Below are 25,096 nucleotides of genomic sequence, written 5' to 3'. Positions count from 1 at the left end.
CGCTGTCCGCGGCGAGCAAAGCGCCCCTCACTTCTAACTTTCTGTTGAGCATCATCAACGTTTCAGAGTAACGTTGGGCGTGATATCGTCTAACGCAACCTCCGCCTTAGTGGGAGCGTGCTAATCGCGTTTTCCCCACAGCTAATTGTTCCCGTTCAAAGAGTATCGCGTGGCAGCGATCAGAGGGAGCATTTTTAAATCGGTCGCATGGTTGTCTGAAGGATATGTTGATGAAAAAAAAAAAAAAAAACACTTGACGTGAAACCGAGAACAAATCATGACATTTTGGTCGGTTGCACCCTCCCCACCCCCTTCCTAGCATTATGGACATGGAGGAAAGGAACGCTCCCCCAAAGTAGGCACCTGGATCCGCCCCTGCTTGTCTCCCCGTCACCACGTCTTTCTGCGCTTGTCTGTTTTTTTTTTTTTTTTTTTGCGCAACGTTTCCCTGCAGTAGCAGCTGTGGAATTCTACGACAAGCGAGATCCCCTCAGCTGCAGCGCAGGGTTGCGCTAGACGCCAAGGCATGTGATTTGTGCACGCTGAAGAACGCAGGTGGTATTCGTCATTTATTTCATAGCCCTCCACGACTCCTGCCTCATATCCCCTCGGCATCAGCACTTTGATTGCTTCCATTGAGGAAACGTGGATTGCTTCCATCCCACGGCGCACGGGCATGCATCCATGAAGGAAAGGAAAGCACGCATCCTTGTTTTAAATAAGCGCGGGAATGGATTAACATTTGCCTCTGCCCCATGCACGGGAGAGATAATCGTTTACCAGTGAGTTTTTTTTCTGCACTGATTGTTTTACCTATGGCTTGTTGTGGCGATTTTTTACTGTATTAGTGTGACTTATTCAACAATGAGACAAGTTAAAAACTGTAGTAAAAACTGCGGGGCTAGCTTGGGGGTTTCTCGAAAATAGATAGGCAACACTGCTGACATTGCGCTTATTAACTTCTTGTAAACAGGTCGTCCTGTGGGCATCGTGCGTTTCCCCGTGCTTGCAAACTTTTGCTCGTATCTAGTCTTCGCAGTCCCATGTGTTCATTATTTTGGGCTGATGTGAAATATTATCAAAACTTAAGAAGTTAGAGTCAGCTTGTCTTCGGACACCCGTCGTGAGTACAAAATCCTAGCGTTTTTAGACTTAGTAATCTTCTTCGACATTGTTCAACTGGTGGAGCTATTCTTACTATGCACAAATTATTTAGATGTTTTCCTGTTTTACCAGTTTTTGCCAAGTAACGCGTAATAATGCAGATCCTCTTGTGCAAGTGTGAGTTTCGGAATTCTTTGGAACTTCGTAGTCGAGCACAGAAAAGGCAAATACCTCTTCTGTGTCGTGATCGCAGAAAGAAAAACCCTGCAAGTAATAAAATTAACATTTAAAAAGAATGGTGTGTGCCTTCAAGGTTGTTCACTGCGTGTTTTTGAAGATGCTGTTACCCTTTCCGCTTATCACCACGAGTTGTCAGTTCTAGAGGATCGAATCCCAGTCCCACCGTTTCCGAAGCCAGGGCGGTAATCATTGGGCCTCCTCGATTATCAGTCCCGGATCGTCCGCAAACTGCCCGAGACGCGATCCAGCGCTCGATTTTCCCATGTATTCCTATGGGACTTTCGGTCGGAACACAGTCCTTGGACTGTCTGCGGATCGTCCAGGACCGGTAAATCGAGGATGCCCATTGTGGTACAACTCTTATGAAGGGGAGTCAGAGGAGTTCCTTACCCAAATTTTAGAGGTTGTTAAAACGCCAGGGCGCGTAATATAACGATCCTGAGTTGACAATTTTTCTTCACCTGGAGAAAGCTGTGATCGAAGTGTAAAATAGGTTTACAAAATGATCTCGTGTCAAAAAAAAAAAAAAAAAAAAAAGGCGATGATTACTTCAGAACCTGCTGGTGTATTTTTTTGCGCGTGCCCACGAGGAGCATTGGCTAAGAATGGATAGTAGCTGCCCACCACGGACTAGGAATGCCCATGAGTGAAACTTAAGCGCAAACAGACACAGGGGCGAGAAAGGGAAACGACACCAGTGCTTACTATCAACTGAAAGATTTATTAAAATCGAAAGCACATATATACCATGCCAAGACCCAACAATCAGGCATGCTGGCTGCATAGGGGCTTGTTTAACTCAACATCATCATTGCCATAGCAGCAGATGGACCTCTGTGTCGTCGCTGTCATTAAGACCGACAGCTTTTCGGGGCTGTTGCATTGCACCACATTAGTTCAGATGCACTCCTGCATACATGGGAGCTCAGCCAATGTGAAAAATGATTGGGGGTGAGGTGTGTTTCAAGTGTATGCTGGTTTTTTTGTTCTATCCACCAATGAGCTTGTTGGTGCTCAATCAATCTATCTATTAAGCTGTTGCATGCGTTGATGCTGTTGTTAATGTCTGAAATTTTGTGATTATGCTGATCATTCTTTGGGACCGAAATGTTTTGGGCTGATGCTCACTTTGGGAAGCTTTGTATGGCTACTCCACTCCCTTGAAAAACCGGCCAAAACCTTCTGTTGCAAAGATGTGAGCAAACAACTAAGGAAAGTAGTTTAAGTTAGAAGTTAGCTCTGTTGCTTTTTTTGGTAGTGTTCTTGTGTTATATAATATGGAAATAATCGCAGTGTTGGACATTGCGAATGACTATTCCGCTGGCAGTAACGCCCCTTCCAAGAGGAGGCTGACGTCTCCACGTTCTGGTCGGTAGATGGAGGTTTACTCTGTTTTGGTTTTGGAAGCTGTTGGGAGCATTCACGAAAGTGGCCGTGCAGGCATATCTCGGTTTGGCCTGCATAATGCCTGCCACACGATGAGACGCTATACACTTTTTCATACAATTAACAAACTTGTGTTTGGTGTTTGTTTGGGGGACTGTTCATTCTTGGTATGCACTTTCAGCTTTGTCATTGGGTTCAGCAACTTGTTCAGCTTATTGGGTCTGAAAGGAAACCACTTCAACGTTCAGTAGCTCCTTAATCCTCTTCAAGTTGTGAAAAATGTGGCCGATGTATGAGGTCATCAACACCTTCCACTTTTTCAGGTATTCCTGACGCATAACTTGTTGATCTGAGCATTATTTGAAAAGTACTATGGCGATCACACTTAGCGGGAACGTGGGAGCGTGTTCCGCGAGCTAATACTACCAGAGCTTCCTAACGGCGCCGCACGGAAACAGTGCGCATGCGCGTTGTGGGGGTAGGTAAAGTACAGAGCTCATCGCGCACATCGCGTCATCAGGCGGCAGCGCGTCGTCCACAACTGACCTGCTGCCGCCGCTAAACGAGCAGCCGACAATGCCAGTGGCTCTGAACCGCAATAATAAATAGTGAGCCTTTGGAGAAGGTTAGTGCTTTTTTTTTCTGCAAAGACACAATGATTTGATACTGGAAATCAAGAACACATTGCGGTTTTTTCCTCAGATGCACATCACCACTCTGCTGCCTTGATGCTCGTAAGCATAAAACGTTGCCACGGATTGCAAAACATATCGCTGATCCGACGCCTGTCTTCTTCGGGACCCTTGCCATACGGAGATCCTACGGCCCTTCTGTTGCTGGTGTGATTGCTTGCCCATTTTACAGCGTCTTTCAGACAGTGAAACTTCAGGAAAACGATGGAAACTTGTTGATAAAAATTGAAACACGCACCACAAATAGCAGCGTGCATCCCCACTTTACTGGCATAAAACGTGTTACAAAATAACCAATATTTTCTGCATATTTACGCCCACAAATATGAAATTTTCCTGGAAGATCACACTCCCATACGATGCGTGCGGTGGCTGCGCATGAAATAGATCCAGCAGCTCGCGGTGACGTTTTATGCTTGTGAACGTCAAGGCGGCAGAATGGTGATGTGCATCTGAAGGAAAGACCGAGATGTGTTCTTGATTGCCAGTATCAAATCGTTGCGTCTCTGCAGAAAAAAAAAGCACTAAACTTCTTCAGAGGCGCACTATTTATTATTGCTGTTCACGGCCACTGGCAACATCAGGTGCTCATTTAACGCCGGCAGCAGGTAACTAGCAGATGATGCGCTGCCACCTGATGGCGGGATGCGCGCAATGACTCTAATCTCCCTACCCCCACATTGCACATGCGAGCTGTTTTTGCACGGTGCCGTTAGGAAGCTCTGGTAGTAGCTAGCGCCACGCGCTATGGTGTTCCCCATAAGTGTGATCGTCATAGCACTTAAAACAATGGTGCAAAGACATGCTTTAGGTGCTCAGCTGTAGCTAACTGCGTCGTCTGCTGGGAAAAGCTGATAAGCTAAATGCTTACAAAATGCTTACAACAATACAAGCAGTTAAAATGATCGCTGGTCCTTGCGTAATATTTGCTTTCTCTTTAGGTTGGGCAAGAGACTGGCAGTAAGGCGAAGCACGTCTCAGTATTTAAAGTCACTTGCCGTTTCAACAGGACACCTGCAGTCAAAGTTAAACAGAGCATGGATTCATGAAGTCGAGAAAATTTTTTTGTTATGCGGCTGCCAGCAAACACTGCAAGTGTGGCAGTGGTTTTCAGTCCAGAACGACTCGCCTAAAGGGGCCACAGAGACAAAATACAACTTGTTCAATTTGTAACTCGCATAACTCCATTCCAACACCTAAAGGTGTTTTTTGAATCTAAGGAAGGTAAGAAAGATTGAGGAACTTTCTAATTTTGCATTACACATCAGCGATGCTACAATAGAGGAAATACTAAAAACAGAGTTAGCAATTTGTTAACGGCACATTAGCATTCAAATGATGTGGTCAAATGGAACTAGAGGCACTACCACAATCGTAAAGTCACTGTTTCTGGGGGGTGGCTTTGGTCTGCAAACCCTATCACACAAACAAGTTCATGGAGCCCGATCTGCTAGGGATAGCCTACCTTTCACGATCCAGTCGCGCTTTTCCACCTTGCTCACTGCACATATCCCTTGGCGCACCCACACAGCTCGTATACAGGCATGAACGACCATGGCGGCTCCTCTAAACCTCTTCCCTGCCCTTCCAGGCAGTATTGCATCGCATTCATCCCTCCCGATCTCCCCCCTCCCCCTAATTGCCTTAATGTGACACCCTTGCCACTTTCTCACACTCTGTGTAGAAGTGTACTGAAGACCCCTTCCCTTCCATTAACTCTGGTGAGCTATGGGAGGAAGCTTTGGGCAGCTCTGACCTAGAGGTTCAAACCTCCCTGGTCCAACTAGTTGCACTCATCGCCACCAAGCTAACAGCAGGAGCCATTCCACAATCATAAGCGAGCTCAGTTCAAATAAAGTTTTTCTCCTTGTCTCTCTCCCGTGGATGTCATTAGGAACTGGCAAGAAAGTGGCCAGTGAGTCACCTCTGCTTCATCTGTTTTGAGGAATATCTAGCTTAGTTGTTAAAAGTTTGCGTTAAAATCGGCATTATGGTTATTGGTACAAAATAGTCTTTGTCACGATCTAGTCCCGCGTTCGTGAACCTGGGAGGGTAGGGGTACCCTCCAGCCGAGAGACGACATGCAGCGTGCTGGTGGTGACGGTGACTGACCCTCGAGCAGCCGTGCTCGGAGGTGTTTATTGCCCGGCCACACACAAGGTTGCCCACCGAGCCTGGTGGGGCCACTGAACTTAGCGGCCAACGAATATCAGGGATGGGGGGCGCCACACACTTGTCACACCCCTCACCCCCAAGTTTGCTTGTCCTACACAAACACAAAACAACACCTGTCCCCCCGGCAAGTACCAGTCCGGAGGTCTCCGCAGTCTCTCACTCCGCCGGAGCACAGGTGTCGAGGCCGTTGTGGCAGCATTAGGTGCTGCCTGTGTCACACTCGCACCAGCTGTCAGCCTTCCAGGTGTCGAAGGACTTGAGCGTGGTGCCGCAGTGGCGCGAGTAGCACCAGCCCCTGGTGCTGTGCTGGCAGCGGTCGGTGAAGCTGGCTCCCCTTGAAGGAGTCCGGGCTGAGGCAGTGCAGCGGGCCCGTGGCCAGGCAGCCCGGCTGCGCCAGCACCTGCTCGGGCGCGTACGGGCCCCCGCACAGCATGCACAGCATCAGCCGCATGTCCAGCCGGGGCCCCGCGACCGCGGGCAGCGCCTGGTAGATGTGCAGCCGCTCGATGCTCTCCACCAGCGCGCACAGCGCCTGCTCCAGCCGCACGGGGTCCAGGCCGCCGCCGTCGTCCACGAAGGGGCACTGCAGGCTCTTGGCCCGGTTGATGCCCTCCTCGCGCAGGCAGTCCCCCTGGCCCGCAAACACCATGACCAGGGGCAGGCCGTGGAAGGGCAGCCGGTCCTCCTGCTCCAGGTTGGCTAGCAGGGTCTTCTCGAGGCTCTCGCGGATGTACTCCAGCCCCGGCTGGCTGGTGTACACGCACAGGCAGCTGTGGGGCAGGGGCTCCGTGTGGAACGAGTTGTGCGGCAGGCCCACGTCGCCGTCGATCTTGAAATCCAGCGCGTACTGGGCCTTGACGTCGAGCCGGAAACCCTGCGGGTGCACCTGCCGCATAGCCTGCGCCACCTTCTGGGCACTGACCCTGGCACCCAGAACCACCAGGTGCAGCAGGCGGCCGTTGGTGCCCAGCACCCCGACGCCGTTGGTGCCGGCCTCTCGCCGGTGCAGCAGCTGCTCGATGACGCCGTCCATGCAGTCGGGCTGGACGGGGCAGTGCTCCCTCTGGCACCTCAACGCTTGCCGCCGGGCCGGTGAATGTCCCCACCTCGGGCTGGAACAGGGCCTCGAACTTGGTCAGGAGGCTCGGGCCGTCTGCCACTGCATGCACTGCTTCCTGGTACTCCGGCAGCCTCACGCCCAACGCCAGGATCCAGTTCCGGCCCAGCAGCGTCGGTGACGGCCCCTTGGTCAGGTACAGGGGAAGGGTGGTCTCCCTGTCGCCAAGGCGGACGCTGACCTGGGCTTTACCCTCGACTTGGGCGAGCTGTCCGGAGTAGCTGCGCAGCATGACGCCCGACGCCTCGACGGCCACGCCAGGGAAGGTGCGTCTGAATACTTTCCCGGCCATGACAGACACACTGGCCCCTGTGTCCAGCTCCATGGAGATGGGGCGCCCGCAGACTTCGACGGTCAGCCAGTATGGTGGCACCGGCGGCTGCACTGTGGCCGCGTGCCACATGTCGAACATCTGCGGGTCTTCGGCCACGACGTGAAGCCTAGCCGCTGCACCCGAAACTGCTGCCGCACGCCCCTGCCGCCTACCCTTGCGCCGACTCCCTCGGCCGTGGGCTGGCGCGGAACCTGTGCTCGGCGCCGGCTGCTGCTTCCGTCCGTCCGCCGTCGTCCCCCCTTGGCACGCCCGAGCAATGTGCCCAGTTCTTCCGCACGCAAAGCACTCCGCTTGCGCGAACTGGCACTGGGATGGGGGGTGGTCACCACCGCAGCGAACGCACCTGCCATGCCGTGCCGCCATCTTGTTCACCGCCGCCTCCGCCGACGATGAGCCGGCCGCACGTGCTAGCTCGCCCGCGTCCTTGGCCGCAGCCTCCATCGCCAGCGCTGCCTTCACGGCGTCGTCCAACGAGGGGTCGGGAAGCTCCAGGAGTCGCGTCTGCATGGCGGGGTCGTTGATGCCGCAGACGAAACGGTCCCGGAGCAGCGAGTCGAGCTGCTCCCCGAAGGCGCAGCCGCTCGCCAACCCTCGCAGCGCTGCGACGAACTGCCCGAGCGTCTCTCCGTCTCGGCGGCTCCGGTTATTGAAGCGAAAACGCTCCATTAGCGTCGACGGAGCCGGGCTGTAGTGCGAGCGTAGCGTCGCGAGCAGCTCACCCAGCGACTTGTCGTGCGGCGTGGCCGGCTTGAGCAGGTCGAGCAGGAGAGCGAAGACGCGGGTCCCGCAGCTGGCCAGGAAGATGTCGCGCTGTTTCGCCTCGGGTGTGTCGTTAGCCCGGAAAAACACGCCGACTTGTTCCTCGTAGACCGGCCAGGCGGACCCTTCACCCTCGAACGGCTCGAGCCTCCCGTACAGCGGCATGGCGTAATGGCGGCTGGCTTGAGGGGGCGGTGTCTCGGCGTTCTCGGTGGCGGCGTTCACGGTGGCTTCGGCCGCTCCGCGGGCTTCTTCCCTCGTCGCCAGTGTCACGATCTAGTCCCGCGTTCGTGAACCTGGGAGGGTAGGGGTACCCTCCAGCCGAGAGACGACATGCAGCGTGCTGGTGGTGACGGTGACTGACCCTCGAGCAGCCGTGCTCGGAGGTGTTTATTGCCCGGCCACACACAAGGTTGCCCACCGAGCCTGGTGGGGCCACTGAACTTAGCGGCCAACGAATATCAGGGATGGGGGGCGCCACACACTTGTCACAGTCTTGAGTGAACCAAGCTTGTAGTTAGTCTTCATGGCTCCTCAAGGACTTCCTTAAAGGCTGCTCGCCTGGCACGTGGCAGAGCTTTCATGGCACCTGGCAGAGTTTTTATTCTCCATATCGCATGTGTTCCTGCAGCTACAATCACTTTTGTGCGCAGTCATTTGAATCAAGATTGCTCCCACTTTAAGATGAGTGCCTCTGGTTGCTTTGCTGCATCTCCTGTCCTAAGTGCTTGTTGATTGTATTGGCTATATTAGATACACTAAAGGCAAATTGAATTGTTTTAATATAAACACTGTCATTTTATAGCTTTCTCAACGTTAGTTTGGCTACAAAAGGTAGTTCGTTTACTTGAAGGTCAACATTTAATGTTTATGTAAGATGTCCTATCTATCCTTTAGCATATTTTGTCACAGCTCTTCCCAATGTAGCAGTGGCATAAACTGTGCACCAGAAGTTGCCAGGTGCATTTAGACTGTCATAATTATATGCCAAGTTCAAGGTTCTAGCTTTTTAACAGTCTGCTAAACTGTCTTCGTGACTTCCGACAGTAAAGGCCATAGAGTGGAAAAAAGTTGGGGATAACTCACCAATTCCTACATTTTTTTTGTTTTCTGGTGAATGAAGTCAATATGGTCCCAAAATGTAGTTTAGTTGGAAGCTAGGTGCAGCAACCTATCGGTACAGGGATACTTGTGTCGTTTCTTTAGTGCCCTATTAACTGCTTTATGCTGCATTAATCTCTCATTATACATTTTCTATACATTTTCACATAGCATGCCTGGTACTAAAACTAAAAAAACAATTTTTCTTCCTAGTTAAATTTGTGGCTGAAGTGCTGTCTTGACTTTCTGTCTGGTTATTACATACCTTAGGGAAGGCATTGACACTCAGGGAAAAAAATGATAATCACTTGTTCAACTTAATCACTGTGTTGTGGGCTGCAGTAATTTCTGAGTCAATGAGCATATAGCTTTCAGAAGCCTGGCAAAAAATTGCTCATGCTGCTGTGTTCATGAAGTGAATTGTTTTCCCATTCAGATGACGCTTACATCCAAAGTTCAAGTCCTGGTGACAGGCTGCAAAGCCAAAGGTTTCAGGAGCTTTTCAAGCCTGGCCCATCGCTCTGTAAATGGACAACTGCAGTCGAGTGAGAAGGATGGCATGCTGCTCAAGCTCGCTGGACTTCGTCCTGCTGTTTTGTGGCTGCGGCCCGCATCAACGACCACCAACAAAAACACCAGTGCACTTTCTGAAGCCAAGGATGCAGACGCTGGGCAACTTACTTTGGGCCAGAAAGGTGACTGACACCTTTCATGGCTTTCGTTTGCTTGTGTGATAGTTGAGTTCACAAACTTCGCTGCTGATAGAGCGAGCGACAAACCTCCTCTGGCCTCATAAAAAATAATAATTGTCGTCCTATCTACCGATTTCTCAGGAGTCATCCTGTGCTGAACTTTGCACAGGTGACATGGACTATTCTGGGATAGAAGAAAATTCAGTGTTCTTTATGCCAAAGCAGGCAACTCTTTGCCATAATATTTTCTGTGATGAAGAACTGTTTGGTCTCATGAGTTCTGTTTTGTTGCCAAGCACACAACTATTAATGCACTTCAACAGTTCATAAGTAGTGTGGTTTGATAGGTACATTGTGGGTTTTTCACCGTGTCTTTGGAGTTTGATATCAAAGAAGTATGACAAAAAATATTGCAGGGAATTTTTTCATTTGTCAGAAATTGAAAACCTAAAATGCAAGTTTTTTTGTTTATTAGTGAGTTTGAGCTGCTTCAAAAATATTTTTGTTGCTTGTGGTTGTATGGGTGTCGGAAATATTTTGAAGCAGATATACTACCCCCCAAAATTGTTTCTCGCAATAAATTGTGAGGTTTATGGAGGAAGTCTGTTCTATTTTGTGTCAAGCCACAAATTGCATGCTGGGGTGGTTCTGTTATAAGTTTGAAAGGCTATGCAATGCATGTGTTAGAAATATTGACGTGTGTGATTCTTGTGCTAAATGAAGAAATGATTATTTATTTTTAGTATTTCTGTAGTCACTATGAGCGTTTTGCGCTACTTTTCTACATTGCTTCTGAAGCCATCCATGCCACATGCTCGCGTGCGCCATGCAGAGCTTCTGCTAAGGTTACATACACATACGATGTATTTTAGTGCAGGGAACAGTGATATCATGGCTTTTTGGGGTCACTGTTTTGGAATTTATTGGGGCCACCTGTGAATGTACTTAGTAATTCCTACTAATTGTTGCATACAAGCACTCATTAACTCGCACTCTTTGTGTATATATATAAAAAGAACTGAGAGAGCCAATTTTGGACTTTTCGTGTCGAATATGTCAAATTAAAAAATCTTGTGCAATGCCCATTTGTTGAGATTTTGGCACACATTAAAGGGGCCATGCAGACAAAATACAAGTTTCTTTTATTCGAAAGATTTAGTGTTTTATAGTGCCCTTAGCACTTGTCCGGCAGCAAACGGTGCTTTATTCACTGAGAAATTAAACATTTTAAGCCAAAATTTCAGTTCCCCACTAAATAGTGTGTTTTCGTGTTGTCGACAATGACATATCCAGAGCAGGGCCTTGAAACTAAATATAGCCTGCTGACCATAGCTGCCACTATCTCACAGGCGGCCATTTGGTTATCTTATTTATCGCCCACTTTCATAGATGACACTGCAAAACCGCTGAAGTGCCAGTGTTTGCACTTTGCTTCTGGCCGGACTTCTGTTCCTGCCATATTTTTATTATGGTTTATGCTAATCGCTTCCTAATACGTAAGCTATGACTCGACAAACATGGTCATGTAAGTGACCGTGCCGCTTATTTCAGTTAGTGTTGTGTCAGACAAGTCCAGCGTGTCTGACGGCTGTGTTAGGCAGTGTCAGCCGGCAAAGTACCGCACTAACTGCTTTGGTGTTTACGTGTCCGTTCATAACTTTAATTGTTGACCCTACAATTTTTACTGCTATAAAAAGAAGGTGCCCTACATTTAAGCGTAAATATCTCGTTCAGCAGCAAGCTTATAAGCCCTGCCTAATTTGCATTTGCTTTTACCGGCCTCAGCCAATCGCACAGCTGGGTATACGACATCATAGGTTTTGTTGCGGGAAATGAGCTAGTGGGTCACATGGCCGTTCCCTTTTTTCCTCATTATGTAGCTTATTTGAACGAAGTTTCTGTTAAAAGTGGTGTCAGTATGATTCTAACCAGGCAATCTTTAGTGTGAACCAAACATGTGTTTTGTCTGCATGGCCCCTTTAAAGGTTCCCCTCCACTACGGCACACCTCATAGCCCTGACGTAGCTTTAACACATAAAACTCCCCCTAGATTTTTTGACCAACCAAGTTTTTGGCAGGAGTCAATGGGTGGGCTGTTCATAACTCATAAAAAGCTCAAAAATGAGGTCTTGTAAAATGCAGTCGGTGTTTTTTTCCACCGTTAGTTTTTCTTTAGCTGATCCAAACATTTTATTGCACATGGAACCCAAAATGACCCTTGTGGGACTGAACACCATGTGTTACTAGTAATGTCTTTGCAAAATTCGTTTCATTAACTACCATAAATATTTATAAATCAAATCTAACATAATAAAAAATCACATCAGAGACATTGGTTTGGAATGATCCTCAAGGCAGGAAACTTGTCTGGTAGATATTTTGAGCATGGTGACAAGGTCTAGCAGAAAACCAGATGCAGGAAGTTAAATCTTTAATAAAAGCCTAGAGTTCAAACCAAGTGAAGAGGGCTTTACATTAACATATATAGTTGACAAGTAAACATGCCTGCTTAACATGTAGGCATCTTATTAAGATACCATGTTTGGTTTAGTTGAAGGTCCACAAAGGATACTCTATTTACTCATGTAAAGGTGACACCTTTCACCCTAAGGCCAAAATATTCTCATGGGACAGGTAGCACAGGCTGCACGCCAGACTATTCCTCATCGTCTTCGGTGCCAGGCCATGGCGCCATGGGGTATGCACCTGTCCCTTGACACTATTAAGAAAAAAATGCAGCCAAGGCTTTGTATGCTATGAAACAGTGTACACTTAGAAAGAAGACATGTGCTGCATGGCATTTGTCAGCATGTTATCTGCACTCCCAATCCCTGCTGCTTCAGGGTTGTTACCTGAAACATTCTTCTGGCTTCTGGTTGGTGGGAAGATCGCGTGTTACAGGACTGCACCATCTGCATGTGATCTTTGCACCAACCAAAGTCACGAAGAATTTGCAGATGACAAGCGCACATTCCCTGTTCACAAGCTCAAGATATGGCACTGTAGCTGCGATACTATGCAGCAGCTGCCTTTGTTTTAGAATGCACAGGAACATGATCACCTTTTATGCATCCTTTTCAGAATTCTCAGGCTCTGAGTTGAGGAGCGCAGATAATCTTTGAAATGGGGGAGGAGAAGCAGCAAATTCTGTAGCGTAAATAAAGGGGATGTGTGCAATGTGCTGAGGGTGATGGACAGCTAGAGGTCGTACACAAGTTTTCTAGAGTATTGGCAACACTCTGCCCCCATTCACCCTTGTGACAGCCACACTTTATTGTATTATGAGGGAAAGAAATAAAAGACAGGAGGCAGCCTCTTGCATGAATGTGTACACTAGGGGGTAACACTTGTCTTAAAAGTAGTGGTGCCTTGAACAAACTTGGCACTGCAAATTGAATACGAATAGTAAAAACTGGCTCTGAATTGCATTGAATATGTTCTAATACAATTAGTTCCGACTGGGAAACTAATAGAATACTTTTCAAAAATGTTTATCTTTGCTTTAGTGTGTATACAGCTTCTAAGCTTTACAGAGCTTCTAAAACATGTCTACAAAAAAGAAAATGATAACATGGGCAGTTAGGACTTAACACATCCAAGGGTTCATGTAGTGGGGCTTAATGAGAAAATGGTGCAAAAATGGTGCAAAACTTAAACTTAGAGGGTGTGGATAACCTGGCAAACCAATGGAACAAGTATTTAGCGTACATTGCCATCAAGAAATGCGGGTTCCTCAACATGTGGTAAAAAAGGAAGTATATTTGACTAGTCCATTCAGTCATTGAAAAGGTCTAGGAAGGATAATGGCTGGTATGTGAACTCGTAATAATACTTGATTCCTCACTTTATTCCACTCTTGATTCTTCACTGTATTGACAGGAAACTACTTTTGGGTTTATAAATGTTACACAAGTAACAATCCACTTCAGCTAACATACATCGAAGTTGCTTCGCGCAAGACTTAAACGTCTTGGGCTTTTTGCACAGCTTCAGTGTCATGCGTAAAGGCAGACCATAAGAAACATGCCATGCAGTGAAGCTTTAAATTTTGCACATCATGCGGCAAAGCCAACTCTTAGTCCTTTGTTATTCGTAAATTTTGAATATTCGGAAACATCCAACACTTCAAAGGTAAAGCAGTGTTGCGAATCGAACCCATTAGCAATCAATATTCGGGAATATTCAAAGTTTAGAAAATTTGTACACCTCTACATGAAACCCACAATGCAGCTCAATTCTGGGAGGGTAATTAGAAATGGCGTTTGCATGTGCCTGATATTTAAATTTATGCACATGTTCGGGAACATGAGTCTGTCTGTAGTGGCCACTGGCATAATAATGCTAATCTTATATCCAGTTTACATTTAATACTACGGAACCTTGTTAGGCTATACGTATTTGGTGAGGATATGGATGTGCCACTTACAAAATGGCTTGACCAATTTCGATAAATTTGGGAACACTGGATTGAGGTCTGACATGGCTGCTTTTAAATCATAAGCTGTAGCTTAAGCAGGTACATTGGGACAGGGTTTCACAGTAATTAACAAGATGTTCTTTTTCTTGCAGTGAAGCAGAGCACGAAAGATGCAAGCTACTTAGGTGTGATACTTGCAGGACTTGGAGTTACAGGTAAGGGAACATTGCTGGTTGGTCGTAGTTATGGCTGCTTGCAATGCAAGTAATCTCAACTCCTGAAAAAGGAAAAATAACAATGCTCTTTATAAAAGTCTGCTCTGACTACGTTTTTTTTAAATTAATGTAGCTTTATGCATTGTCTCTCTAGCCTAGTATTTCCTATAGTTGCTTTATAAAGCAGCTATACAAATATATGCACCAACTATAGCATTCATAGGTTGTTGTTGCAGTACCGGGATACGCATAATTAAAAGTTGTGCAGTACGGGGCTGATCCCAGCTGTTGTGAATAGAAACAGCTTCCTTCCTGTTTCATATTCACCATGCAGATTTAAAAGGGAAGCTTTTAAGATGCATGAAGGGCCACTAAGATACAATACAGGGCCATACGAAGCATTCTGATTGAAAATAAACACACGTAATTCTGATTAATGCTTTTTATTCAAGATGCATGCACCAAGCTTCTTTCGGCTCTTGAAACAAAAAGTTGCTGTATTGTCATGCGTGCAGCCTGCACCAATAAATGGCAAATGCCATGAAGGCAAAATACAAGTTTGGGCTCATTTAAAAGGCTGCTTTATTCCCATAATAATTTTGCAAATTTTAATGTAAACATCAGACAGTTTAGCTAGAGAATAAAGAAAACAGATGTAGTGCAAATGACGAGCCGTTTTGTTTTTCCAGCCCTTAGATGTTGCATAGACTTATTTGTGCGATTGGCAGCCTCCCACTGAAGCCACTGCCGAGAAACATGACCGTGCGATCGTAATGGTGCCTCTAGTTCCGCTTCATTGTCCACTGTGATGCTAACACACATGCACGTGGACACATGCACGCATGCACATTTTTTCCGTAGTTCTTATCATCTTTCAGTGACAACAGTGCCCTTAGGGGCAACAGTGAAGTTGAATGAGTTACGAAAGTTAACTCTTAAATAGATCATGTTTTTTTTTAATGATCCTTTTACAGTTGGAGTGCAGGTAATAGGTGAATTGTTTTTCAGAAGTGCCACTTAACTGCAATGTAGGCTGTGCTGTGATGTGTGCGTCGTCATTGGCCATCAGTTGCGGACTTCCTCCTGCTCTATTTGAGATGGCTTATTGTCAGTCAAAAACAGAGAAGTTTTACTGTTCAGAGTTGAACCTGTGCCATCCTATCTTTGTCGTGAGCCCACTTGCATTTCAAGGTACAGATGCCATAGTCAAAGAAGCTGAGATAATAAGCGCTGCCCCTGGCACAAGGGAAAGGGGAGCTTCTGACAACCTTGCAGCTGTCTGCAAGTTATGTGCTCAGTAGGTGTGCCTTGCAATAGAAGCAATGTGGGTTTTCTTGCTTGCAACTTCCCACCCCACTCCTCGAATGGACTGTTTATTTTTAAAAAAAAAAGAAAAGAAAGGAAGCAAAGTTTGATAACTGCTGGTATGTTCATTTTTTCAATAAATATGACGTATTAGTGTGGTAATAGCCCCCCTTTTTTTTTGAAGATAGGTTGCATCATGTGGTCAATGATGCGGGCAATATGTGGGGATATTCTTTTTTGTTTTCTTTGAGGTGTAACGAGGGGGTTTAGGGTAATATGCACGAAAATATGGTATAAACAAATAGTGTGACAATTTGAAAAGACAGACGCATTTTTTTTGCATTGGGTCTTCTTATTGGGCACCAGCTTTCTCGCGAATTCTGCTTTGACTGATTTAGTTATGTTTGTTAGCTACATTTTTACATTGTGCAGTCTGCATCTGGCTTATTCCCCTGCCACCCCAGGAAACTACGCCTGGCACCACTGGTGAGCCTGGCACAAGCAGAGCCATAACCAGGCCTTAAGTGTGAACCGCATGGAGCGTTTTCTGCAAGCGAAAATGCACTGGGGATGCTACAGGTGTGCTGATGTCGCTGTGGTACCACCCGCACGGTGCATGCAGCACAGCAGGCGGCGGCAATGGCTGCGGAGTGGTGCAGGTAGCTCCAGTGATCGCTTCTAACCGCTCTTTCAAACACCACTCAAGGCACAAACGAAGTTGCTTGTGCAGAAAAGGAGCTGATAATGTGGGCAAAAACGGCACTGTAAAGCATCATCCGTGCCACTAGGGAAAGTGGCCATCAAATATCTGCTTCCATCCAGTGGGGCCAGCCGGCTGTCCTGAGCGCTTCGAAACTGCCGCCATGAGACGCACGCCACCCCATTGGCGCAAGTTGTCAGGCTTGTCCCACTGCCGCGCGTGTCGTGCGTCATTTTCTGATCAAGGCAGAAGCCGCTGTACTCGCGGAATTTCCGATGCAGGCATGAAAAAAGTGCACGCACAGCGCCAACATGCATGAATTGCGTGCAAAGACGCGCCATGTGGTTCAGACTAGGCTGAAATCGGAGCTGTGTGGGCCAGGTTGAGCTAGGTAAAATGATGTGGGCCTGTTCTGGGCCTGGGTTTGCACCTGCGAGCTAATTAGCCAAGTCTCGTGCCTATAAATGAGGCCCCCTCAGTGTTTTAATTTCTGCATGGTTTTAAAAGAACTGTGTTACTGCTTTTATGGCATTTTCAGGTGCAAGCACACCTATATACTCACTTGTTATATTGCAACAAGTTTAACTGTTATCTGGAGCTGATAACAGTGAAACTATTGGACCTGTTGAAACAGTTGGGCCTTTTCAATGTAGGGCTGATGTTCTATACAATTTTCCACGAGCTCTTCTCGGGACACAGCCCCAACTCTGTGTACTCACGAGCCCTGGAACGCTGCCGAGCAGACCCCGGGGTGAAGGCTGCACTTGGTGAACCCCTGCAGGGACACGGGGAAACCACAAGTCGTGGACGCCGCAGGCATGTTTGTTTTTTCCTTCTAGGGATACCCAATTGTTCATTGGGGCTCAGAGTACCTAGACTTACTAAATTGGAACATAGAAAACGGTGTCAGCCTCAGGCCCTGCAGCCTAAGCCCTTTAGCTTTGAAAGAGCTGTAACTGCTTTAGACAGTGCTGTCTGGCATCATAGAGGAGCCATGGAAACCTTGTCGTGAATTTCAAATGAACAAATAATCACCCACCCTGACCAATCCCCCGTTCTGGGCATTTTGGTTTAGCATCGAAGAAAATCTAGGTTGTCTTGAGCATGGTTTTAAATGGTAAAGAAAACAAAACCCCTTTCTTGAATTCATAGAGAAAAGTTGTTTTAAATCAAAATATATAAAAAAAATGACAGAAACCTTTCAGGAGATTTGCTACCGTCATTATATTAAGAGCATGCTGAAAATGTACTTCTTATCATTGTTAGGCCTTGAAGACACTTATGTGCCTAAAAGGGGTCTTAGAGCACACTGTGACCATTGTAAACGAATTCGAGCAGTTGTGAGGGTGCGTGCTATAAGACTTATCAACTGAGTATTACTTTTTCGTGAACATCAGAAAGTTCACGATAATGCTGAAAAGTCTGCCACTTCTTTCAGCCACTTATACAAATGCTTGATTGATTGTGGGGTTTAACGCGCCGACGCAACGCAGGCGATGAGGCGCGCCGTAGTGGAGGGCTCCGGATTAATTTTGACCACCTGGGGATCTTTATCGTGCGCCGAAATCTCGTACACACGGGTGTTTTTGCTTTTCGCCTCCATCAGAAAAGCGGCCGCCGCGGCCGGGAATCGAACCCGCGACCTCGTGCTCAGCAGCGCAACGCCTTAGCCACTGAGCCACTGCGGCGGGTCACTTATACAAATGCTGTCTTTCCATCTACGGCTCTGTGTCGATGCCAACACTTTTCATTAATCAGTATTGCTTCCAGCACGCTTATGTGCTATCCGCTCATTCCATGATAGATTGAACATGCATGTACACGCACATTTTTTGTTTTTGTTTTTATTCATATTTTTATGAGCTATGTGCAAACTAGAGAATAGACCAATAATGCGGTCCGTTTTCCTCTAAAGTGCCTACTTTGCGAGAAGAAAATTGGTAAAGATGGTGTGGGTGACACGCGGTTTCCGATAGCTGCAGTTTTTTCCAACTTTGGGGCTGTGCGCACAGCAAGGTGTAAGACTTCTGTCCAAAATTTGTCTGAAACCAAAAGCTACTCCAGAATGACAGACAGTTAAAAGCAAACCTTGCGTTCTACTGTGAACAAGAAATTTAAAAATAAATCATGAAATCACACCGGAGGCTAGATTGTTGCTCACTTTGTCGCCCCCAATCTCCATATCTGCGATGACGGAACTTGAAAGTGGTAGTAGTGTCGGCCACACATTTCTAAACATATCTGCAAAACATCGCTTGTCTAGAAAAAGTAATAATGCAGTCAAACCCTGATGTAACGAACTTCAATGCAATGAAACCCCCTATGTAACGAACTGCATAATTTTTTAACCTCAAGTGTATGCACACCATGTATTTTCACCCTCTGTGTAACGAAGTCCCGTTTGCCAAAATTTCAATGCATGAAATTTCATGAACAACTAGGCACGAAATTTTGGTTGTAGAGTAGATTTTGGGAGATGCAAGCGCCAAAATGGGGTCTTGATAAAACGCGAACGGCGACTCGGGCTGCCCAATGCCGTGGATGCATCGAGTCACAGAGTACGTGAGCGAGCTCCTTGCCTGCAAGCTCCTTGCCTACAAGCTCCTTGCCTATAAGTGCGTATGGCGCCGCTGCTGTATGCCGCCGCTTTGCCCTTCGTTCGAGTTCGCTCATGCTTGTTGGGTTCCATCATTCCAGCAAGTGCTTGGCGATTCATTTGTGGGTCTTTATGAGCCATAGAGTTTCATACAATAATAACTAGAGGGGGAACTGGCACTAGTATCAACGCGAACACTGAGGCAGCACTTACGCTTCGATGAGGATGATGGGTAGTTCTGGAATAGGATTGCGTAGGATGCTGCACTAATTGTGTTTTTTGATAAAAAAAACTCTTATTGCCTGGTTCACCATTTACGAATCACATGGCAAACAAGTAATTTAGTGACCAAAATCTGGTTTTGTACTAAATAAAATGGCGTGTTTAAATAAAAAGCAGACGCGGAGTTGAAGAGGTTTGTGTAGTTGGCGGCAAATGGCTGCCAACTACAACAGGATGCGGACTTCTTTAAAAACGATTTGTAAAAGTTTCATCGCTTGTAGTACTAAGCTTGTAGTTTTTAATACGAAGAAAAAAAAAAGAAAAAAGAAACCAATTACCTTTGGAGAAGTTATTCTAGCTAGAATTAGTGACATTATTCAAGCTGCGTTCCTATCAGCCGGCGGTACAATTGGTTTACGCTGTAGGAGCCGGCATTAACACGAAAAGTGTGTCTGTTCCAAGCAGTTCGCAACCATCGTCGGCTTCAAAAAATACATTGTTCTTCCGAATGAGCAGCGCTGCAACTCCTAATTCGCAGGCAACTTCGCCACATACAGCACCACCATTTGTGTTTGAGTGCTTGCTGTGCCGGCAATGAATTCATAACCAACCCGATTCGCAACTTTAGTTACAAAACATTTCCACTCAGGGCGGCGTTGGCGCGTGCGGCATTCAATTCAAGGAGAAACATGTTTTTGAACGCTTCTTCCATCATAGGCAAATGCGTTTATGCAAGTCCAAAATGAAAGTGAAACTGGCTACACGATTCAATAAATAGCTTCTGCAAGCCGTCGAGCGCCAATCCGAATCCAGAGCTACCAATCACGCCCATCGCGGCGGACGATCGCAGCGCCAGAATCCTCTCTAGTTGTTATTGTAAGAAATTTTATGTTATGAGCCTGGCGCACGCATTTTTTTCATGCCTGCATCCGCTATTGCGCGCCGCCGCCGGCTTCTGCCTCAACCAGAAAGCAACTCGCGCCATGCACGGCAGTGGGAGGAGCCAGACGACTTTCGCCAATGGGGAGGTGCGCACTGTATGGTGGGAGCTTCGAAGCGTTCAGGGATGCGGCTGGCCCCGCCAGAGATGATTAGGCTTACCGCAGCAGAGGCTCAGGCTGTTGACATCGCATGTCATCATCGTAACCGTTGTCTCATGTAGTCGTGGTGCTAAAACACCGGGACACTCGTTTTACACCTCACGCTAGAACGTAACGCGTACTAAAAAAACACCGGGACACTCATTTACGCCGCGTGATAGAACGCTTCGTTCTTTAAAGATGCCAAACTTTTACAGCAAAGCTGTATACCTCGCCCCCAACAGTTTCACCTCCGTTGGCAAAAACGCCAAGGCGCCAAGAATACACTTATACACTGCATGCTTCGCCCCTCCCCAGGTTTCACGGTATTAAAGATGGCCCGGGATTTTAGTTCGTGTTTTTGCCCATAGAGAAAAAAACGTTTTAGCGCGAGGCGTTGGAAAATGAGTGTCCCGGTGTGCTCTTTTTGTTTCAGTCTGCCTTGCTTCTTTTGGTTACCTTGACTGTCTTTGATACTCCACTGTTCTTTTCACAGTTCATCGTTAGCCTTCTAGTCTTCCTTAGCCTCTGTGTGTCCACGCTTTTCATGCTTATGTCCATAAAAACTTTAGCTGTCCACCTACGTTGATACATTGCTCTCACCTTCCTTGAGCTTCTCGAACTTCAAACGACGCCCAGCCCGTATCTCCCTGCACTGCTTCGTTAGTTGCTTAACCATGTGCCTTTAAGGCCAGACGGCCTACAGTTCTCTAGTTCACTTCTCTGGTTCAATGGAGTTCTGAAATGAAGACGCCACTCTGCTAATTTATTGCTCACAAAGACGTTCATCCTCTCTGTCTCGCTGCGGTAGAGAACGGGCTACTCAAACTGAGTGGAACAAAAGTTGTTGGTGGTGTTCCTGTGGCCCATATCACGAGAGGGATTGGCCAGGAATCGAGAGCTTCGAGGCACCGATGTGCCCCCTCCCTAAAATTCACAAAATTGTGAACTGCAAACGTAAAATTGGATACATAAAGACGTAATTTGCACCGTTAGGCGGAGAAATGAAAGCGAAGAAACAAGTTTGATGTGAAGAAACCTGGGCTATGATGTGCACCGTAGTCGATGGCTCTGCATTAATTTTGACCTCCGGGGGACCTTTAACGTGCGCTGAAATCTCGACACATGCGTTTTTTTTTTGTTGTTGTTTTGTTTTTGTTTCTCGCCTCCATCAGAAAAGCAGCCGCCGTGACCTGTATCGATCCCACGTTTTTGGAGTCAGCAGAGGGAAGAAAGAGAAACAAACATGGTGTAGTAGAGAAAAAGCCGCTTGAAGTGATTCTTGTCATAAGATGAAGAAACGAATGCAAAGAAATATACGGAAATACAAAGCACCAGTGAAGGAGTTGCTAATAAGTAACGCCAGGCTTTCGCCTTCGTCAAAGGACGTAAGCAGGCTTTATGAAATTCCTCGAGGATTTTGTTTTTGTTTTTCATTTAAATCATTCCTCACGAATTTGAAAGGTATCGATCGTGTACAGTCACACAATTACCGCATTTTCCGGTGTATAACTCGCGTTTTTTTTTTTTTTTTTCTGAAATTTTAATTGGTGTGTCTTATCCACCTGATTATGTATGAATAAATTTGGTACATGGCGGCTGCGCGTAATCCGCGTTCGAAAAGGTGCCTGTGTGCTGCATGATGTCAGCGCAGGTTACGAGACACAGCTCTATGGTCTAAATGAATGAATTATTTGTTAGCGAGTCGGAGGAAGGCGGCCTCGATAGTTTTGCCTCAACGCCGTCTGTAAGTACATGCCATCTATGTGCGTCAAAAAAAAACATTTTTGAGAAGTTAGTTCTGTCTAGACTTTGGACGCTAGGTGCACTTGTCTAGCACTGCTTACCGGGGGATTCGTTCAGAGGCGGTGCCGCAACCATGTACTTTCGCCGCACTTTCTAACGAACTGATCCTCTATGAGTTTACCTGATTAACAAGGGCGTTTTGTACATTGATACGTCTTATACTCTGGTGCGACTTATATCCTTTTTGTTTTTCCGAAAAACTGCCATTTTGAGGGGGGTGCGACTTATAGAAAAGTGCGACTTACAGACCGGAAAATACGGTAGAACTATTAATTGGGTTAGCTTTGCCAATTACGCATCTTAGTGGAGATAAAAGCAATACATTTTACAGTTGGGCACGCAGAAATTTTTATCGTCTGGGCAGAGTACCGTATTTTCGGGTGTATAAGTCGCGGTTTTTTTCTGAAATTTTTGTTGGTGCGTCTTATCTACCGGTGCGACTTATGTATGAAATAAATCCGGTTCGTGGCGGCCGCACGTGGCCAGCGCACGTTAAGAGACACAACTCTGTGGTCTAAATGAATCCAAAGCCCACCGCTACGGTGTTTCTCATAGCCCATTAGTCGGGAAGTTAAACCAAAGAATTAGGAGCTTTTTCTACTCAAAAACAATGATAATGGCCTGCGATAACCGCGCGCCAATTTCTGCCATGCGCAGTAACTACAGTTCAGAATAAATTCAAAGTAATATGAAACTGGGTTGCAAAAATAAAATGCAGTTTATTTATAAATTATTACAGAGAATTACTCTGAAGGAGTTAAACGTGCTGCTAATTTTTAAAATGACAGCTTGGTGATAAGTTTCGATTTTCGGGCCGCTTCTGGGCGCGTCACCAGCGTCACTTCCGTCCGCCATGACACCTTTTATTGTGCCGATATACGACAGCACGCAAGAGATGCGCGACGTTTGGAGAGGTGGCTTAATGGGTCTCAGACTCTTGGGACTCCATTTCTACAAAAACAGTTGTAGCCGGGTTCATAAAGGCCGGAATGATCCGTTCCGCGAGTGGTGACGATGTTGGCGAAGAAGACAGTGAGTCGGAGGAGGACAGTGATGTGCCGGCGGAACTCCCACTTGAAGTTGCTGAATTGTTTGTTAGCGAGTCGGAGGAAGAAGACTTAGATGGTTTTGCCTAAACGCCGTCTGTAAGTACATGCCATCCGTGTGTATCAATAAACCATTTTTTAGAAAGTAGTGCTGTCTAGACTTTGCACGTGTCTAGCCCTCCTTACCGGGCGGCGAGTTGATAGGCGGTCGCCGCCGCAACCATGTACTTTCGCCGCTCTTTTTAACGGCCTGATTCACTATGAGTTTACCTACTTAACAAGTGCGTCTTGTACACCCGGGCGTCTTATACACCGGTGCGACTTATATACGTTTTTTTTCGGAAAAACTGGCATTTTGAGGGGGCTGCGACTTATACAAAGGTGCGACTTATAGACCGGAAAATACGGTAGAAGTGCAAAAAGGGTAACGTGATGACTCATACTTATCACTTACCACGTGGAAATATATGCCAGAACATCCATGGGTAACGCAACTGACGCACATTGATTAACGCTGTTCGCGAGCGAGGTATGTACCTCTGGAAGCAGAGTTGATTGATTGATTGATTGTGGGGTTTAACGCGCCGACGCAACGCAAAGCAGAGTTGAGCAGAGGACATCGCGTTGGGCAGTGGATGATCACCACAGTCACGGGATATGTCGCTTGTTCGCGAAATAGGCTTGAGTTAGGTGTTTCACAGTCTTGCAATTTAAATGTAATTTTTGTAACAACTTTGATGTTGTATAAGTTTTCTTGGTATATATTATTGTTTTACTCAAAAATAAACACCTTACTTGCATCACGCGACTTCAACGCAAGTTATTTCAGACCGGAAGTAGCGACCAAATTTTTATGCCTCATACGACGAAATGCGGGTCGCGTGAGTCCGGCAATGCCGCGACAGGCGCAGTCAGCGTGGTATGTGGGCATTGTTATTTTGCTGTTCTTTTACGGTGATGCGTAAATGGTGAGGTGATACTTGTGTTGGTGCTTTTCTCCTTACCCAGGGGTGAGACAGCTGCGCACATTGCGCAGTTTTGATACAGATGTGTTTTCCTGCGCCAGACTGCTCCAAAAGCTTGAAAATTGCAAAAATTGCGCCAAACTGCTCCGAAACAGTCTGAAAGCCAAGGATTTTAGTGCTCCCATCAGTTTCAGTGCGGAAGAATGATTACTGATGGCATAATTTTCCAGCACCCCCAAGCGGATGCTGTTTGTAAAGGTAATTGATTGATCATTCAATAAAAAAACCCGCATAAAATTGGCCCCGAGATAGTTTTTTTTTCGAACGTAGCAATGTCGGGTTGGCAATGTTATATTTTGGAGTTTTTTAAAGTTTTGTCATTGAAAACCATTGAAAAGTCTTGTAAAACAATACTTATGTGTACTGATGCGCAAGGTACTTGTGCAAGTTGATGAAAAAACGGCAATTTTGGGAGTGCTGTATCTCCGGAACGACATCACTGGGCACCGCCATCTTGGTGTGGTGAAGATTGGAAAACATGGCCGCTGGGCGAAGCAGTTGTTCGTGGTTCAGGCAGAGGGCCCCTCGCCGATTTCTACCGTGGTTTTGGTTATGTGGGTGTCTGGGTTTACATTTAGTCGTTTGATCTGTTGCGGGAAGTTGCGCGACTTGAAAGACGGGAGTTCATCAAAAACAAAGGGGTGCCCGCAAATTCGCCGTGTTTTGGCCTTGAGTGTGAGGCGCTGTGCGTGCTTGAAGGGAAATTTTGGACTCATTGCGGTGTTATAAAACGCTGAGCTATGGCTGCCTTTGACAGTGAGCTTGCGAGCGGCGGGAATGGGATGATCGACATTGGAGAAGTGGTGGCGCAGGCTACATGGCCGCAAAATGTTCAAGCAGTGTCCGAAAGCGGGACGGGCTATTATTGCACGCTAGTATTAATGGTTCATCTATCTGAAGTGAAACTTCATGCCAAGAGGGAGGAGTTTAAAATTATCAACGTTACTCAAATTACGATCGTAGTGAACGTGCACTTTGGGGATTGAAGTGGGAGGGCTGGTGGGGCATTACGACTGTCACCGCGCTTTGCGCAACTTTTGCCGTGGCTCTACACTTGTGCGTAAAGCCCCATCTGGGAATAGAAG

At 46.7% G+C, this 25,096-nt stretch overlaps 1 protein-coding gene across 5 annotated transcripts in view; it reads left to right on the top strand.

Annotated features, from left to right (window-relative positions):
* Positions 1 to 740: 740 nt before the first annotated feature.
* The window catches only part of LOC144155031 (mitochondrial import inner membrane translocase subunit Tim21), a 49,951-nt gene continuing 25,595 nt past the window's right edge, over positions 741 to 25,096 (top strand). Inside the window, exons 1-5 of one of the 5 annotated variants that reach the window (XM_077686229.1) lie at positions 945 to 1,123; positions 3,433 to 3,569; positions 9,345 to 9,603; positions 14,170 to 14,232; positions 16,891 to 17,053. In XM_077686229.1, the coding sequence (XP_077542355.1) occupies positions 3,459 to 3,569; positions 9,345 to 9,603; positions 14,170 to 14,232; positions 16,891 to 17,053 (596 nt within the window). In that variant the 5' untranslated portion in view covers positions 945 to 1,123; positions 3,433 to 3,458. Of the gene's footprint in view, positions 783 to 906; positions 1,124 to 2,911; positions 3,054 to 3,432; positions 3,570 to 9,344; positions 9,604 to 14,169; positions 14,233 to 16,890; positions 17,054 to 25,096 lie in introns of those variants that run through there. The other 4 variants (XM_077686232.1, XM_077686230.1, XM_077686233.1 and 1 more) reach the window with 4 other exon arrangements.

This window comes from Haemaphysalis longicornis, unplaced genomic scaffold (assembly GCF_048455015.1).
Source record: "Haemaphysalis longicornis isolate Haplotype H1 unplaced genomic scaffold, Haemaphysalis longicornis Haplotype H1 scaffold_1, whole genome shotgun sequence".
Taxonomy (NCBI): Eukaryota; Metazoa; Arthropoda; class Arachnida; order Ixodida; family Ixodidae; genus Haemaphysalis; species Haemaphysalis longicornis.
This window is presented reverse-complemented; position numbering and strand designations above follow the sequence as displayed.